Source organism: Hyperolius riggenbachi, chromosome 5 (genome assembly GCF_040937935.1).
Source record: "Hyperolius riggenbachi isolate aHypRig1 chromosome 5, aHypRig1.pri, whole genome shotgun sequence".
NCBI classification, from domain to species: Eukaryota; Metazoa; Chordata; class Amphibia; order Anura; family Hyperoliidae; genus Hyperolius; species Hyperolius riggenbachi.
In genome coordinates this window covers 18,862,609-18,882,433 of record NC_090650.1, presented here as the reverse complement: position 1 = coordinate 18,882,433, position 19,825 = coordinate 18,862,609, and the positions used below count along the sequence as shown (strand labels likewise).

General features: G+C 42.8%; 1 protein-coding gene across 4 annotated transcripts in view; it reads right to left on the bottom strand.

Annotated features, from left to right (window-relative positions):
• Nucleotides 1-12,546: 12,546 nt before the first annotated feature.
• VIPR1 (vasoactive intestinal peptide receptor 1) overlaps nucleotides 12,547-19,825 on the bottom strand; it is a 370,245-nt gene continuing 362,966 nt past the window's right edge. For all 4 annotated transcript variants that reach the window (XM_068235121.1, XM_068235122.1, XM_068235124.1 and 1 more), the window contains 2 exons: nucleotides 15,315-15,356; nucleotides 12,547-13,289 (listed from right to left, as the gene is read on the bottom strand). In XM_068235121.1, coding sequence (XP_068091222.1) covers nucleotides 13,098-13,289; nucleotides 15,315-15,356 — 234 coding nt within the window. In that variant the 3' untranslated portion in view covers nucleotides 12,547-13,097. The remainder of the gene's footprint in view (nucleotides 13,290-15,314; nucleotides 15,357-19,825) is intronic.

Below are 19,825 nucleotides of genomic sequence, written 5' to 3'. Positions count from 1 at the left end.
CCACTATATAATATAAGCTCGAGGTATAATCTTTACAAAAACATATTTCTTAATTTAGCACACATTATAGTTCATTTTAGCACATGAAGCATGATTATTTTATATTAAGCATGAAAAATGATTGCTTCAAGCGGGAATAGTTAGGCTCAAAGATCTAAGATTAGGCAAAATCAATCCCTGTGTGGATAGTTTCTGTTTTTAATCAATAGTAAAATAACTTACCCTAAAGACCAAAATCTTGAAACATTTGTCCCACAGTAAAATGCACTGCAAATTACAATTTTCTACATCGCTGATACCTGCAGTAGATTGTAAAAATCTGACAGGTTTTGGACTACTAGACCATCTCCTCATGAGGGATTCTCAGTATTTTCACTATTCTTTACTAAAGCACTCCATAGAAAGGATCTATACAATAATGCCGTTCAGCCTCACTGCTCACTGCACACTTTGGCAGTTGGACTGGGCAATGAACATTCAGGTAGGCCTGGCGCACACCCAAAAAACGCTAGCAGATCCGCAAAATGCTAGCAGATTTTGAAACGCTTTTTCTTCTTTTTCTGCAGCGTTTCAGCTAGCGTTTTGCGGTTTTGTGTAGCGGTTTTGGTGTAGTAGATTTCATGTATTGTTACAGTAAAGCTGTTACTGAACAGCTACTGTAACAAAAAACGCCTGGCAAACCGCTCTGAAGTAGCGTTTTTCAGAGCGGTTTGCGTTTTTCCTATACTTAACATTGAGGCAGAAACGCATCCGCAATCCAAAATCTGCAGCAGCCCGGGAGTATGCGTTTCTGCAAAACGCCTCCCGCTCTGGTGTGCACCAGCCCATTGAAATACATTACCCTAGCGGATCCGCAGCCGCAAGCGGATCGCAAACCGCAGCAGAACCGCTCTGGTGTCCACTAGGCCTAAGTGCTTTTGAAAAAAAAAAAAACCCTGAGAATCCCCAAGGAGATGGGTCAGTCTAAAACCAGATGTCTAAGATTAAAGATCAGATGTCTAAGAATTTTTTGCAACCTACTGTAAGAAACAATGATGAGGGAAAAAATTAATTTACAGCACATTTTACTCTGGAACAAATGTACACTTCATACAAATGCATTATACATTTTACAATTTTTCACAATATTTGTCAGTTTAAAATTTTTTTTACTCCCATGGTGTGATGCGTGTTAATAAAGATATGGAAGGGGGGGGGGGGAGGTAACCTCAATTATGCTCAGCTCATCTCCAGAACAATGTGAGAGGGCCAGGGCAATGCCTTGTAGATTTAATACAAATTGCATGCAGCTTGAAATTAGGGTAATTAAAATTTGCACGTCTGCAATAAGTGTATTTTTATTGCTCCGATTGCAAGGTTCATGCAATTTCTATTCAATTTGCATGCAATTATTTGCATCTCATCAACCCTCTACACTCAAGCCTGACAGGTACATTGCCAAGAAGTAGGGATAAGCTGGAACGTTCTTGCTAAAGCGAGATGGTCCTGCAGTGAGTGGGAGAGCTGTGTGTGCGGGGGTTAACTCACCTAAGCCACGCCTTCCTTCCGATGCATTCTATGCCGCATTCCATCTTCTTACACTTCTGCCTCCCGAGTGGAAGTTCCAGTTTAGAAAGAGGAAGTGTAAGAAGATGGAATGCAGCATAGAGCGCATCAGAAGGGAGGCGGTGGCTTAACGCCCGCACACTCAGCTCTCGCCTCTCACGCAGTGCAGGACCATCTCACTTTTCATGAGACTGTTGTTGCTCATCCCTACTAAGAAGCACTCACAGTACCACCTTCTGTGTCACCATATAGTGTTTTTAAAGGGAATCTGAAGTGAAAATAAACTTATGATATAATGAATTGTATGTGTAGTACAGCTAAGAAAAAGAACATTAGTAGCAAAGTTATGAGTCTCATATTGTTTCCAGTATAGGAAGAGTTAAGAAACCTCACTTGTTATCTATGCAAAAGAGCTTCTCTGAGCTCTCCAACCAAGGCTCCAGTGCTGTTTTCTGAAGCACTTTTCTCAACCTGTCTCTCACGGTTTTTTTTAAAGATTTTACTGCAGGAAAGTTCAAAGGGTCATTAGCTCTGCTCTGTTTCATAGTTTAAAAATACAGAGTGTACTTTGTAAAGTGCAAATATTAGAGAATGATGCAATTTTAAAAAGAAACTGTATCATTGAAAACAGAAACTATCTAATTGAAAATAAAAATAAACAAAGAAACTCTTTTCTTTGCGACTAATGATCTATGAATTATCCAACTACACATACAATTCAAAAAATCATACATTTTTTGCTTCAATGTCACTTTAAACATATAATAATTTTGTTTTTGTTTAGTAATAAAAAAAAACCCAAAATGCATGAAATACTACAAGTAACTGTTTTAGTTTTTCTATGCCCCCCTGTTCTCACATGAGAGTGGCACTGTAGTATAGTTAGGAACTATCTAACTATAGAATACCAAAGTCCCCAGACTTAGTGACATAGGTCGTGTAGTTTTAACAAAAACCATCTTATTTTTATTGCATTGCAGCAAACCAAGGTAGAGGTCAAACCACATTTTAATGAATGTATAATATATCCCATCTCTCCATTAAAAATGTAAATTCTTACAAAAGCCCTAAGTTATTACTAAACCTCATAAATAAGAGTTTTTGAGTTTATTAAACAAATGTTTCTTGTTCACCAAACTTCACAATACTAAAAAGTACAATTTAGCTGCGTGTAACAGGACTGTGCAAGGACTGAGCAAATATAACCATGGTTGTTATGAATGACACTTGTAATACTCTATAATAAAACCCCTGTGTCCGTGCGCTATCCCTGTGTAGCGTTGTCCGTGCTGAATTGTTGTGCGCATGTGCGCACTGCGCAGCACGGCCAACGCTACACAGGCATAGCCTGGGACCAGAGAGCCAAGTGGGCGGCGTGTCAGCGGGCGGCTGGGCGTGTGGCATGTCAGCGTGTGGCCGGGCGTGCGGCGTGTCAGTGGGTGGCCGGGCGTGCAGCGTGCGGCATGTCTGCGGCGGATGCGCGCATGCGCGGTGACACTGCGGAGGGGAGGTGGGAGGGCAGTGGAGGAGAGGGGAGTGGAGGAGAAGGGAGGTGGGAGGAGAAGAGAGAGGAGGTGGGAGGAGGGGAGAGGAGAGGGGATGGGGATTGACACAGACCTAGAGCCCGTTTTGAAACGGGCTTAGGTCACCTAGTAATAGATATAAAACTATCTGCATATATGTGACCGTGACGATCAAAGCAAGAACCCCTACCCCTAAATGTACTCCACTGCAAGAAGATCAGCAATAGACCTTATAAAATAATAGGTTTTGAATCAGATGAGAACGTTACATCAAATCCTGGTTGTATATCGGGCTAATCGGCACTGATGAGCGAAAATGACAATGTTCTTTTCACATACATTGTTTGTGAACATGATATAAAATCTACTTTCGAGCGAAAATGCCATCGCAAATCATTTGGTAATAAGTTTGTGGTTTTTCACTTGACCGATTTTTCAAGTTTTTGCGGTAAAATAAAAAATGTTCGCATCGGAAATAAAAAATCATTTTCTTACCATTTCTTTTCATGACCATATTGTTAAAATACTTTAGCCCTTATCCAATTCACTTTTCCTGCTAAATTTTCTCCTAGGAGATAATTTTACACCTTCTCAATAAAAGATTGAGATAAATAAAATTTAAGTAACAAGCGAGCAAGAAAATACTCAGAATAGTTTTAACCCTCCTGGCGGTCTATTAAAAACCGCCAGGGGGCAGCGCAGCAGTTTTTTTTTGTATTATTTTAAATCATGTAGCCCAGGGCGATCTCATGTAGCGAGCCCTCCGGCGATCTCCGATCAGGAAATCCCGTTCAAAGAATGGGATTTCCTGGAGGGCTTCCCCCGTCGCCATGGTGACGGGCGGGATGATGTCACCGACGTCCTTGGGAGTCCCGATCCACCCCTCAGCGCTGCCTGGCACTGATTGGCTTACCGGGGTTACCGTCAGGAAGGTTAAGGGCCCATTCACACCTGAGCGGGAATCGCACGATTCCCGCTCGCGGCAAACCGCTAGCGGTTCTGCAAGAACCGCTACACATTGTAGCCAGTGGCCGTGTTCTCACTGCCGCGGTTGCGGTTAGCGATAACCGCAACCGCGTTGCATGCAGCGGTTTGCCGGCGACGAGCGTTCCGCGATTTGCGATCGTGATTAGCGTGCATAGCACGCTAATCGCGATCGCTCCAAAACCGCCGCAGTGTCCAGTGATTTTTCCGCGCTAATCGCGGGAAAATCACTCCCGCAGAACGCCGGCGGTAATCGCCGGCGTTCTGCGATTGTAAGTGTGAATGGGCCCTTAAGGTACTTTTTCACCTGCTTTTTGGTCCTTTTTAATTACAGACAGCTGATAAGTTATTTTTAAACAGAAGATGAAATATTTTCTCCTAGGAGAAAATGTTGGAGGAAAAAATGAACTGAATAAGGGCCGTTGTATTTTTGCGAATATTTTCTCGAAATAGAAAACAGCATTTTCGATGCCAAAATTGCTAACCAGTGTGCCACGTAATATAATATAAAATGTCAAAACTTCATTAGGAATCCACATATAAAAGACCATCCAACGTAGACAAATTAACAACAATTATGAATTTCCAATTGATAACACTACAGAGACATGAAACATTAGAGGGATACTGTAGGGGGTCGGGGGAAAATGAATTGAACTTACCCGGGGCTTCGAATGGTCCCCCGCAGACATCCTGTGCCCGTGCAGCCACTCACCGATGCCCCGCCCCCTGCAGACATCCTGTGCCCGCGCAGCCACTCACTGATGCCCCGCCCCCCGCAGACTTCCTGTGCCCGCGCAGCCACTCACCGATGCTCCGGCCCCGCCTCCGGTGTACTTTTGGAATTTCAGACTTTAAAGTCTGAAAACCACTGCGCCTGCGTTGCCGTGTCCTCGTTCCCGCCGATGTCACCAGGAGTGTATAGCAGAAGCCCAGTATGGTCTGTGCCTGCGCAGTACGCTCCTGGTGACATCAGCGAGAGTGAAGGGCGCGGCCACAGTGGCGCAGTGGTTTTCAGACTTTAAAGTCTGAAATTCCAGAAGTGAACCGGAGGCGGGAACCGGAGCATCGGTGAGTGGCTGCACGGGCACAGGATGTCTGCGGGGGACCATTAGAAGCCCCGGGTAAGTTCAACTCATTTTCCCCCAACCCCCCTACAGTATCCCTTTAACAACAATTGCGCAGATACAACCACACCAAGCAGATAGTGATTCCACATATAAGTCACAGTGCAATATATAGTGGATATTCATATTTATTTTTATTTATTTTAAAATTGAATACGAATCTGGTATGAATGGTGAATCTGTTACTAATGTTCTGGGACTGTTTGTAATGATATCAATTACCGTAGGTATTTATAATGGTAATAGGTTTCATAATAATAATAATAATAATAAATAGCTTAATTGTTTTAGACTGTATTATATCGGATGGTGTTTTATATATGAAAATTCCTAATAACATTTTGACATTTTACAAAACATAGGGCTTGATTCACTAAAGGGTGATAACACAGTTAGCACGCCTAAAAGCTTTGCACGTGCAAACTAGGGTGCTAAGTAGTTTGCACGGGCAAAGCTGTTACTGATCGCGCGCTATCCGGCGCACCTGAAATGATGCACCCGTGCGCGCTAAACGTTGCACCGTCCACGTGCAAAATAGCTGTTCAGGCTATTTTGCACGTGGATGGTGCACCGTTTCGAGCGCACAGGTGCGCCGTTTCGCGCGCACAGTGCAGCACTAAACTGTTGCGCGCATATAAGGGGCTTTTCACTGGCATGCTAACACTTAGCACCCTTTAGTGAATCAAGCCCATTATGTGGCATATTGCTTATGCCTATTTATTAACAAGTGTAGGAAATTTATTTTAACACAAGTCCCCCCCCCCCCACACCATACAAAACTCCATTATTTAGATTGACCTGTTCCAGTTCTTTTTGCTATTATATAAAGGTATATGGCAACAGAATAGAATGAAAGGAGGTAGTATATTACGGAAATCTGGAAAATCCTCTATTTAAAGAGAGTCTGAAGCGAGAATAAATCTCGCTTCAGACCTCATAGATAGCAGGGGCACGTGTGCCCCTGCTAAACCGGCGCTATCCCGCGGCTTAACGGGGGTCCCTTCACCCCCAAATCCCCTCCGTAAAGCGGGGGAGTGCTTCCGCATTGGGGCAGGGCTAACCGCCTCAGCCCTGCCCCACGCACGTCTGTCAGACGCGTATCTCCGCCTCTCCCCCGCCCCTCTCAGTCTTCCTTCACTGAGAGGGACGGGGGAGAGGCGGCGATGCACGTCTGATAGATGCGACTGGAGGCAGGGCTGCAGCCGTTAGCCCTGCCTCCAGGAAGGGAAGATTTACGACCAAGACTACGACCAAGTCTTGCGGGGGTGGGTTTGGGGGTGAAGGGACCCCCGTTTAGCGGCGCGATAGCGGCGGTTTAGCAGGGGCACACATGCCCCTGCTAAGTATGAGCTCTGAAGCGAGATTTATTCTCGCTTCAGAGTCTATTTAAGACTTTTCCAAAATTTGCATTTTTTTTAAATTATCATTGGGAAGAAAAGTGGCCCTCTCTGATTTCCATGCTTAGCTACTCAAAACTCAGGGCAGGTGAAATAATTTTTCACCACTGCCACAGGATTTATAGACGGACATTTGGTACTAAAAGAGGAACTGTAACCAAGGACTGAACTTTACCTCAATCAGTAGCTGATACCCCCTTTACCACGAGAAATCTTTACCTTTTCTCGAACAGATCATCAGGGGGGTCTGTATGGCTGATATTGTAGTGAAACCCCTCCCACAGAGTGATGTCAGGACCAGTTTTCTGTCTGTGAACCTTGTTGCATTGTGGGAGAAGAGCAGGCAGTATCTACACACACACACACACACACACACACACACATAAATTCTTGCTCTACTTACATAACATATGTATTGCATTTTGGTTTTAGTGATTTTTCTATAGTAAAAAAAAAAGAGAAAATCCTTCGAAAATTCTTAGCATTTCCCATTTTAACTGTGGCTATTTTGAAGCCAATCCTGATGTCATTTCCTCCCTTAGTCTCCTCTGCCTGATTGTGTATGCGTCGCCCACCCTCCTTACAGTCTTCAGACACTCCTACACAGTTCTGCAGTGCAGAGGTGTGTGAGGGGGAAATGGGAGTGAAAGAGGCTTCAGCCAATCAGGCTGCATTAGTTATGTCTGAGGGGAAAAGGGGAGGAAAGTAAAGAAGAAAAAAAAACAGCATGCCCTGCAACTTCCTTTGTGCAGAAGATGTACCAAATAAGAGTTGGGATATTATGTTCTATTGAGACTAAAAGTAAGAGTGATTTTTTAACGTTTGGATTGCCTGGTTAGCATCCTTATTACGTAAAAATAGAGAATTGATTTTTGATTCTATGCCTGACAGTTAGGGCGTGTTTCCACTTAAGCGGAAACCGGCGCGAATCCGCAGAGTTTTCCCGCAGACGAATAGTGCAGGGAAACTCTGCCATAGGGTGCAATGGTAACGCCAGCCGAATCGCTACCGCTAACGATTCGGCCGGCTTTCCCATCCGAATTGGCGCGGGAGGCTGCGGATCCCATAGCCGTGCATAGCACGGCTAATGGGATTCGTCTGCTTTCCCCGCAGACCCGGAAGAGCCGGCTCGCGTCTCGCAGACGCACGCCGCTCTAGTGGAATCGCGCCCTCACTCTTTAAAAAGGCAATCCAGTGAAAATAATGTAATAAAAAAGTGCTTCATTTTTACAATAATTATGTATAAATGATTTAGTCAGTGTTTGCCCATTGTAAAATATTTCCTCTCCCCGATTTACATTCTGACCTTTATCACATGATGACATTTCAGGTGATGTCAGTGGAAAGAGAAGCTGCTTGCTTTTTTGGCGGTTGGAAACAGCTGTACACAGTTCCCACAATGCAACAAGGTTCCCACAGTGTAATGATGGTCCTGACATCACACTGTGGGAGGGGTTTCACCGCTAGGGCCTCTGTTCATAAAGTATTCCCGCATGCGGTAATGCTCAAAACAGCTGACTTTACCGAGCACTTAGGAAAGTGTCCATTCATAAAAGCTGTTTCCGCATGAAAATCTGACATTCCTGAGCAGTGCGGGAAATTATCGCCTTGTGCGGAGATTATCACAACACATGTCACTGAAGGTTAATTCATAAAGATTAGAGCAGGCGTAATGTGAGCGGAGAAACCCGGCTGTTTAGATAATGCGATAAGCCAGCGGATAACAGCAAAGCTAATGGAGAGACAGACCTCCCAGGCAGCTGCAGTGAGAGTAGAACAAAAAATGCATCCCGGAATACCAAGGCTGTGTTTTTTAACCTCTTGGGTACCTGTTTTCAAATATATTTCACATCAGAAAGCCTGCATGTGTAACATTTCTTGAAGTTCTTCTAAGCTGCAGCAATGAAATAGATTGTTTAGAAAGACTAATAGACAGATTCAGCGCAGATTCAGGGCAAGGAGAGGCCATTTTAAAAAAAAATGCACATGTAAAGGGATGCTGGGGCTGCCTCCTTTATACTAACTCTGTCTCTGCACAGAGAAAATGTAACAACTCAGCAGCACCGCTAGTTTAGTGTGGGAATTGCCCGACCTATTATCACAAGTGTAAACTTTTTTATAAATTAGCACACAAAAGTCTAAAATACAGATGTGGTATTTTCCCTCCAAGATTTTTTTCCCCGCAAATGTTTTATGAATAGAGCCCTATATCAGCCATACAGCGCCCCCTGATGATCCGTTTGTCGAAAGGAAAAGATTTCTCATGGCGAAGGGGGTATCAGCTACTGATTGGGATGAAGTTCAATTCCTGGTTACGGTTTCTCCTTAAGATGCCCCACTCAACTTACAGAGTGGGGGGGGGGGGGGGGGGGGGGTTATGGTGACCTTGAAGTAGGGTGTCCATGGCCATGTTTCCACTGGAACACCTATCAGCTTGCCAATTACACATACTGAAAATTCAAGGAATGCAAACCTCACTTAAAATTATTAATAGCAAAGATAATATATGCAGAATAAATGGTTTAATGTTTAATGACTATTTTTGCCCGCAGTTGCCTTTCAATTTTCAGTCATTTGTCCATTGAAATGGTTGCATTGCTCTCCATGTGGCTGTGACATTCTTATCAGGAGGTGCAGGAGCTCAGCGTCTAACCTATACTAGCGACTTCAGGAATAGAGCAAGACTATATTAAGAATTTAGCTCAGAGGCTGAATGGAAATGAAATATTAAAATGGAATTAAGTTCTCCTTTGCTTTTTAATGAAGTATAGAGGGCGAAAGCAGAGCTATTTTACTATAAGGGGAGGCTGAACCTCCCCTGCTTTTTAGAATTAGGAATACACACTACAGACTGATATCGGAAAGACTCATTTATTGAAGAGCAGGTATAAAGCATAATTTGGGAGAGGTAAAATGGGTAATTTTACATCCTGTAATTTAACTAAAGTGCCTCTGTAGGGTGGTGGGAAATACAAATGCAGCAAAGGAAGCAAGCTGAATATAGGATAGTCGTATATTTTTTTTTCTTGAGATTTTAGAGTATTTTGTAAGTGCTTACTGTATATACTCGAGTATAAGTCTAGAAATGTAGGTCTGATTAACTTCATAAAAGTATAGGGGTCGACTTATACGCGAGTCACGGGCAACACTGAGCACACTGAGTAATGTGTGTACTAATAGTGACATTCCCATTAGCAGCAATTTACCCTGTGGTAGGTGAAACTTTGAGGAAAGGAAATGTCATGACAACACAGGTCTGACAATCCTGGCTACATAAATTAACAAGGACAGGGCAGGGGGGAAATACTGGCCTGCACACAAGAAAGTGAATAATTGCAGCACTTGGGGGCCTGGAGGAGGTATTGGCTGCAGTTAAGGGACAGGGGGGGGGGTGTTAATGGCTGCAATACTGTATGCAGTGCAGTCATTAACCTTTCCTGAGCTCCAAGTGCAGCCATTACCTTTGCTGGGTAGACTTATACTTGAGTCAATAAAAATGTCCAGCTTAAGAGGGTTGAATATTGGAGTCGACTTATACACAAGGTCGACTTGTATTCAGGTATATACGGGTAATTAAACCAAACTCTACCTACTCAACGACCATTCTACCATTGATGGGAACAACAGAGATGATGATCAATAAGTTTTAAATCAGGATGATACCATTTATTGGCTAACTAATTCCCCAAAATGAATTACATGTTTCTAATAGGCCAGGTTCACATTAGAAAATGTGAGCCAAACCGATACGGTGAGCGGATCCAGTCTCTGCTTCACTGGATCCAGATGGCTCTGTTCACATTGGCAAACGGATTGTGAAAACTGATCTGATCACCGATGGATCGGATCGTTTTTCACTCCGTTTGCCAGCAAATACATACCTAACGGCAGCAGCAGAGGCTTACTCTTCTTGCGCTGTGATTACACAGCGCATCATGTGACTAGTCACACGACGCGTCATGTAGTCACATGATGCGGAAGAAAATGGAAGCCTCTATCACCGGCCTTTAGGTGTGTATTTAAGGCCAAGTTACCCTCCCTCACCCTCCTGTCACTCAGGTTCATGTCGCGACATGCCCCCATCCCCTGTGGAACGGTCCGTTTCTTCACTAGTTCCGTTTTCCATTGCCCCAATGCAGCAGCATTTTCTGTTCCGATGGACAAAACGGTCTGGAAAATTAGGGCCTTCTGCATTTTTCTGGTACGTATCCTTACCAACGGACGCATGTGAACGGTCCAATAGATTAACATTGGATCCTTTCACATCCATTCCGTTTGTACAGTATACGTTCCAGTTACGTTCCGCAAAAAAACGCTAATGTGAACCGGGCCTTATAATTCCATTTTGAAATACTATCCTGGTGTAAACGGACAACCCAACCCCATGTACATTAGAACTAGTGTCTCATATAATAATTCTAAATATTTTTCCAGTTTATCTTGCCTTGGAGCAACATTCCTCCACAAAGCCAGGCTATCAATGTGCCTCTTAAAAACAAAGCAAACTTTAATTTCCACAGTCATCACTAACCTACATTCTCAATGTGTAGTACATCTACACCAGGGGGTACCTTTGATGTCTTTAGGGGGTTTCGGATTGATATACATAACTAAGTATAACATTTAGTTTTAGAAAATGATAACAAAGTTAGTATTTTTGCTTATTAAAAGTACTAGTAAATTCTTGGAAAACTGTTTAGCACCAATTTACATGTATTATGGTTAAATAGATCTTTGTCATGGGGTTATTTGAGATACTTTTTTCCATGCCGAGGAAACTTGGTGAGCACAGGCTTTCAAAAGGGGTACATACCAATAAAATGTTAAGAAACACTGATATATAACACGACATTATACAAATATCCATCATAAAATGACTCCTCTTATGCTTCATGCCAGATAAAAGATCTTATCTTTTGCTAAGTTGTTCTTTCTTTCTTTGTTCTATTTGCGGCCCTCGATACAATATTTTGTGGCCCTCGCTGGCAAAAGCTTCCTTATAGTTTGCTTCAGTGCTCCCAAGTAATCCACCACATCCCCACCGCTAAACGAGGGCTGCAGAGCCCCCAAATCGCCCGGGGGGCAATCCGCCGGCATTTCCTGGAAGGGGCAGAGCTTTCAGCACGGATCGCTGCCTCTCCCCGCCCCTCTCTGTGAAGGAAGAGTGAGAGGGGCGGGCAGAGGCGGCGATGCGCCGCGATTGTGAAATCCCTTATGCGGCCCAGCCTCATCCTGACTTTGCCTCCTGCGGCCCCCCAGGTAAATTGAGTTTGAGACCCCTGCTTTAAGTGTAGGTTGGCATTCAAGAACATTTGTTAAATAAACTCAGGTGGGTCAGTATGGCTAAAACAAATAAGCGTATCTTAAGTCAAAAACGATCCCCTTCACACAAACTAGCCCATAAAAAAATATTTTTCTGTTCACTGTATATTTTTTTCTAGATAGTCATTTATTGTAACTTTTTTTTCTTTGTAACTCTTCGTTTGGTAAATAAACTCAAGTGGATCTGTATTTCTAAATGGGAAATGTAGATATTATCTCAGAATAAATTCACTATTAACAAAAAAATACCATAAAATATTTCCTTTTTACTGTTTCTTTCTTATGTCCTTGGTTGCACCTTAGTCTTTATTTTACTCTTTTAAGTCTCGGCGGTTTCAAAACCATAGTAAACACAGAATTAAATAAGATTTAGTAAAAATCTGAAATTCATATAAACTTTCTGATGAGCAGAGGGTGGAATCTGATGCCAACAAAATTTTAAAATTTAAGCAAAGATAAAAATATTTTAGTGCTAATTAATTATGCTTACAATAATTATAGCTAATGAGGGCCTTTGACTGCAAAACTATAAACATTTTTGTTGACATAAATTCTACATTGAAAATTATACTCAAAGTGAAACAACACTATTCAAACTTTTTTTGTGCATTTTTCGTTCACTTAGAATTTATAACTAAAAAGACTTTGATTTACTTACCACTATATAAAGCTTTTTTTTCTTATTTATTAGAAAAAGCACCCTGAATGCCAGCATTATCTCTGGTTCCAAAATGACTACAAACAGCATAAATCTTACATAGACAAGTGAGTGCTTCCATTTCTTAGCTTATGTTGAAGGATGAAAAGGATTGAGTTTTGTGACGTTACGCAGCACCCATTCATGGACATTTTTTTCTCATTGTTTTTTTTTTTTATGAACTCCATTTGGAATCTTTAATAAATATTTTTTTTCCATTAAGAGTTTCTTTGTTTTCCAAGACTTGTCCAAGAAAAGTGTTCCAAGACATTCCAGTATAAAGAAGAATCTGAAGTCTTCCGGTGAAATATTTTGGCAAAAATAAAATATTAGAGGTCCATTTTGCCACAAAAAAAGCAGGTCAGACAACTCCATAAAGTGCAATACTGAACAATAAGTGTTCAGACTTCCTTCCTGCTAACCCCACGGCGCAGCGGAGAGGCCAGGCGTGGGTACAAAGTTTCGCCTGAAAGTTCCACAACTTTTTGCAAATGCTCGATCGTCAGACCAAGGAAAATTCTGCCTGAAAGCTAGAACAACGCCTCGTCTTTGGACTACATTTGGTCAACATGGAGATTTGGGTACTGAAGTTGGTGCCGTTGCTACCCAGAGAAGGGTGATGATATTTTGTATCCTTTCCCATAAACCGCTCCATGTGCCACCGCCTCCATTTTCGCTTCAACTCACCTTGAACCTGCACCATTAAAAAAAAAAAAGTTTATTCACAGAAGATAACATTTAAGACTACATATTATTTAGGTCTCTGCATTGTTCTGTGTCTCTGAATATTGGGACCTACTTCTATCAGCAAACAATATCCATTAGACATGGCAGCTCTGGTTCTCTTATTCTGATCATGTTAGCCTTCGACCTTGGGTCTTGTCCATTTAATCCAGCATTTCTCAACCTTTTTATCCTGGAGGAACCCTGCAAATAACTTTTGGAGCTCAAGGAACCCCTGCAAACAATTTTTTGATCTCGAGGAACCCCTGAATTTATTTTGCAGAAGGCATGGTCTTTAAAAGTAGGTGAGGCTGTTTATTTTACCCCCCCCCCCCCCATTACACTGCCACTTACTATACTGTCTCCTTATCCTAGTGCTTTTTATAAATGTGGTCATTACTATTCTGTCTCCCAATTTAGTGATTCTTTTTACAATTCCCCCTATTATAATGTTCCCTATTATACTTTCCCTACGATGGGGGAAAATGCCAAGGGACCCCTGCAGACACTGGCGTAACAATAGGGGATGCGACCCCTGCCGTCGCGGGGGGAGCCCGCTCAGGGACTTTTGGGGGCAGGAGGGCTCGCAGCCTAAGAGGAGAGTGTGGCAGATCGGTGGGGGGGGCAATTCCCCCCGTACCCTCACCTCGGGCTCTCCTCTCAGCGCTCCCCCTCCTGCAATCAATCATTGGTGGCAGCAGGCTGCAGCAGCGGCAGGCTGAATATGGTACCTCCTTCTTGCTGGAGGTCTTCCGATCTCTTCATGCAACTTCCTGTGTAAACGGATTTTTTTTTGCAGGGGGGCCGGGGATTTCTAGGTACGCCCCTGCCTGCAGAGTACTCAAGGAACCCTGGGTTTCCAGGGAACCCTGGTTGAGAAGCCTGATTTAACCTTACCTGCCTCTAGCTCCTGGACTAGCGTCTAAGTATATGTATCCCCTGTTCATCTTATGTGTGACCTTTTATTCTGTTCCCAAAAATGGAAGATAACTGTGACCACCACTTTCGTTTAATAATGTTACTGTTATAATTTAATGTGTGAGTTTATTGCTTGTGCAATCTTGTTCACCTCGCCCCAGTTGGTGTGATACATGGCTATTTCATGTCTGGATTCTTGTTTTTTTGACAAATAAAAAAAAACTTTTGAAACTAGAAAACTATATCAGGCCTGGGATGCTTCCTTATAAGGAAATCAATCGAAGTTGTACAAAAAACAGGAGTTACAAATTAGCTATCATAACCTTGTTAATTAGAGAGGTCCACACAGTAGGAAAAGGAATATAAAACCAGCGGCATAAAACCGGAAGTCTGCATTTCGGACATTTCAGTTCCGCTGAATCTAAATGAGCATCCCTAACCAACAGCTGTATTATGTTCCATGAATTGCTAGACTAAATTATTTGCTGTGATTCCATTTTAAGGTTTACCTGTAGGGAACAAAATGCCCCCACGGGTTACTCCTATCGCCAGGGGGAAGCCTCTGGATCCTGAAGAGGCTTAGGTCTAAAAGATTATTTACAGCATAAACTCTACTACCAGCAGAACAGCATTCAAACAGTTAAACACAGCACTTTGTTCTTCAATGAAAAGCTCCTTGCTTCAGTGGGCAGCTTCTGGCCGCATCCAAAGAGGTGATAACATTATCTTTTGTTTACATTTCTTTGTCAGATACATTTAGTAAACATTAGCAAACTGCCAAAACTGAGCTGTACTGTGCCGAGAAGCAGAAACAGCTGAGAACTGATCACTAGATACATTTTAATATATAAATACAGCAGCTATGCAATAAAATGCAATGGTAGCTTTCAGAGCCGATAAACTGCACTTTGGGAATTTGTAAGACAGACAATATTACTTGTGCACAAAAGCAAATATGATAACTGTGTGGGTAACGAAAAGTAGGAAAATACATTTTTATTGAATGTCATGTTAAAGTTTTATCCCATTTTAAACAGAACTTTTTTAGTTATTCCGAGCAAAACAGAACAGTTCTTACCTCTCCATTCAGGAAGCAATAGAGGATCGCCACCACAAAGCCCTAAAGCAAAAGAAACATCATCAGGCAAAGCCCAGCGCTCACTCATAACGGGACTGTGGAGTGCATTGCTATTTTTAGTTCCAAAAACAATTTTATTGAACAACCAATGATGAATATACATGCAAAAACGAAGAGTGCAGGTCCATAAAAAGAATCAGCGAATATCGGTAAGGGCCCATTTCCACTATTGCGAATTCGCATGCGTTTGCCGCATGCAAATTCGCATAGCCAATACAAGTGAATGGGACTGTTTCCACTTGTCAGGATTTCTGAGCGTTTTTGTCCGCGTCAAAAATTCGCATGGCAGAGCCATCAGAATTCGCATCCACTATGCGGGTGTATGCGAATTTTCATGCGAATTCTCACACGAATTCGCATGGAATCAATTGAAAAGCACACAGGCACTGCCATGGTTAAATTCGCATACAGCGTCATTCATATGAAAATTTGCATACAAACGCATGTGAAATTCGCATCCGCATTTCAATTTTTTCCGCGACAATTCGCACCGCACAAGTGGAAATGGGCCCTTAGTTTTACAAAAACTGATTGAGCAAGAATCCATTAGCTTAGTTGGGAAGTTTCAAGTAACATTAGGAACGCACATAACGGTCACAAATAGAGATGTTTGTAGAGAAATTATGAATTTACACACATCTTACTAATATAATAAATGGGAAAGTTCGGATGTTCGGATGTTTGGATGTTTGTTACTCGATCACGCAACAATGGCTGAACAGATTTGAATGAAATTACCTGGAATAAAGTATAGGATACTTTTTATTCCCATAACCAAAAAGGGGGCGGAGACAAATACAAATTTCACTGGAAAATGTAAACTCCAGCCATTCTTACACTGTTAATGGTAGGGACCTCAAACTTTTCACAGTTGGTTACTGGGTGACTGGGATTAATATTCAGAAAAGTGGGTGGAGCCTACAAAAGCCAATCAAAATTCACCTATTGATTTTCAAGGGGAATATTTGATTGCTGCCATTCTTGCACTGTTAATGGCAGAAGTCTCAAAAGTGGTACAGTTGGTCATTGGGTGACTGGGGTTAAAATTCAGAAAAGGGGGTGGAGCAACAAACAACCAATCAGATTTGTTTAATTTCAATGCAAATGATTGATGCCAAAGATTGCAAAGCTCACAAACTAGGTCGTTGAGTAAATGAGTGTTTGTGTGTTAAGGTTAGAAAAAGTGGGGGCAGCCAACACCAGCCAAATACATACCCGGGCAGCGCCGGGCCATCAGCTAGTCAAGGAATAAAAGAGTAATGCAAGCTTCCTAAAGTTGCAAAAGGGCACACTGAATACGAAGTGAGGAGACATTTTCAGTCCAGGGGAGCCAAACTTTATTCCACGGGACAGGACCACCATATATGATACATAGAACCAGTGTTATGGCATCCCAGAAGCAAGTTATAGACCTATCGGGATATATTTGGCGTCATCTTTCAGACACAAGGTAAGGTCGTTGAGTAATTGAGTATTTGTGTGTTAGGGTTAGAAAAAGTGGGCGCAGCCAACACCAGCCAAACACATACCCGGGCAGCGCCGGGCCATCAGCTAGTCAAGGAATAAAAGAGTAATGCAAGCTTCCTAAAGTTGCAAAAGAGCACACTGAATACGAAGTGAGGAGACGTTTCAGTCCAGGGGAGCCAAACTTTATTGGCGGTTTTAAGTGGTGGTTTCTGTCAGCCAAGTCTTGGTGGCATTTACGACAAACTGTATTAGATTTTGCTTTGCGTGGAGCAAATTATCTGGTTGAAGACCTAGTAAGAATTTAGCAGGGTCCAGGCAAAGGTGCAGGGATAACATTTTATCAATTCGCAAATAACTTCATTCCATAATTTGGCTACCACAGGACAGGACCACCATATAGGATACATAGAACCAGCGTTATGGCATCCCAGAAGCAATTTATAGACCTATCGGGATATATTTGGCGTCATCTTTCAGGCACAAGGTAAGACCTGTACAGGGCACGTAGAGAAACCTCCAAGTCAGTCACCTGGAGACTACCGTTTGAGCAGTGGCAACCAGGGGCGTTGCTAGCCCCAAAGATCAGTGGCACATGCCACAAATCTATTCTGGGGTGCCTCGGATGTCCCCCAGGCAGAGTCAGGCAGCAGTACTCAACTCCGGCCGCTTAGTCTCCAGATTCTGCAGACATCTTCTCTTCCATTTTTCTGGGCAGGCCTACTTAGAACACTGTTAAGGTCATGTAAATTTGGCTCCGTCCTTGACCATACCCACATTGTGGTGCGTGGCCACACCCATTTTTCAGCTGGAGTGCCGAAAAGTGCCCTGGATGTCTTAGAGCCCTAGCAACTCCCCTGGTGGCAACAGTGTTTTGACACACTATCAAGGGTGGCACTTACATTAAGGCAAGGGGGGCAATTTCCCCAGGGCCACGAGCACCTTTTGCCTTAACACTGTAATCGTGCCACCGCTCCCATGCTGCCAGAAACCTGATCTGACCCCTAATTGACCCGCACTGACAAACATATCTGCAAGCAGGGCCCCAGCATGACAGCAGTCAGCAGCATTTGTAGTTTACCTGTCCCGGCTGCTGTGCTGGAGCCGCTTACCCATCTTCATTCCTCTTCCTGTGTGACCCGATGCATGTTACGCATGATATGCGTGCGCCCGGTCAGACAGGAAGTGCAATGAAGACAGGCAAGTGACTCCAGCACAGCAGCCGAGACGGGTAAACTACAAAAGCTGCCACTGTGCCGGGGCCCTGCTAGAGGATATATTTGTCAGTGCGGATCAATTGGGGGTAGGTCTGGATTCTGGCGGGGGGGGGGGGGGTGCGTGGTGCTGGGGTCTGCTCAGCTTAGCATCTGGGCAGCGAAATTTTTTAGGGGGATGGGGGCCCCAAGTTACCTTTGCCCCAAGGCCCCTTCGAGGGTTAAACCGGCCCTACACACTATCTGAGTCTAAAGAAATAGGACAGTCTCTTTCCGCATATTGCTATTTTTATGATGGTTCTTGCTTTATCCTCCCTTGTGTCTGCAGTGTAATATTTATACAGAAATGCTAGAGAGGTGTATGTACATTTCAGCCGAGACGTGGGAGAAGCCATATATACAGAAGTGCACTTATTCCTCAATCAAATAAACGGGCAGCCCACACATTGCAGGAGCCAGCTATGGTCTATGTTTTGGGCATGTAAATTGTATATGTATCTATGTTATTAGAGGGATATGTCATTTTTGTTTTATCTATTCTGGTAGGGTTACCAAACAAATTACCTCATGTAAGGTAATTTACCTCATAAGGTAATGATATTTAGCAATTCTGGTAGGTTTTAGTCATGTTTTACCTCATGAGGTAAATTATGAGGTAATTTGCATTAATTTTACCGAAAATAGCTATTCTCATGGTTTTCCCGGTGCTTGTCTGGTTTATTAAACAGAATAGCCTCACTTAAAGTGTACCAGAGACCAATTAAAAAAAGTTTTATACATACCTGGGGCTTCCTCCAGCCCCATCCGCACATATCACTACCACACTGCCGTCCTCAGCTTCCTGCAGCACCGGTATCGGATCCCTTTAGTTCTGCCAGTCTGCGCAAGAGGAAGTGTGCTCTCTAGAGAGATATGTAGAGGGTGCAGACTGGCTGCAACTGGCAGACCTAACCGGACCTGATACCGGAGCTGCAGGCAGTGGAGGACGGCAGCGTCGGAGCGATCCATGTGCATGGGGCTGGAGGAAACCCCAGGTATGTATAAAATGTTTTTTAATTGGTCTCTGGTTTCCTTTAAAGGACCACTGTCACAAAAATCATAAAATTTAAAATATGTTTAAACATATACATAGAAGATGCACATTTCTTCCAGAGTAAAATGAGCCATAAATTACTTTTCTCCTATGTTGCTGTCACTTACAGTAAGTAGTAGAAATCTGACAGAACCGACAGATTTTGGACTATCCCATCTCCTCATGGAGGGGGAGGGGATTTAGGGTTTTCTTTATTTTCAAAAGCACTGAGTGAATGGCAGTTGCTCCATCCAACTGCCAAAAAAGTGTACAGTGAGCAGGGAGGCTAGCCAGCATCTTTCTATAAATCTTTTTAAGGGAGTATCTTTATAAGGAATAAAGGCCTTGCTGAGAATCTCTTATGGAGAGATGGACTAGCCCAAAACCTGTCGCTTCTGTCAGATTTCTACTACCTACTGTAAGTGACAGCAACATAGGAGAAAAGTAATGTATGGCTCATTTTACTCAGGAAGAAACATACTTCTTATTTCTATGTGTTTATATATATATTAAATTTTAAGATTTTCACGACAGAGGTCCTTTAAGTGTTGTATTAAATTTAGTTTACTTACAAGAGTCACATTTCCTGAAATAAAAATGCATACTAACAATGTGACTCATTGCTAAAAAAAATCCATTCTACTTCTTCTTTTTATATTTAAATGTTTGTTAAAGGCTTTTATTACCCTACTACCGCAGCC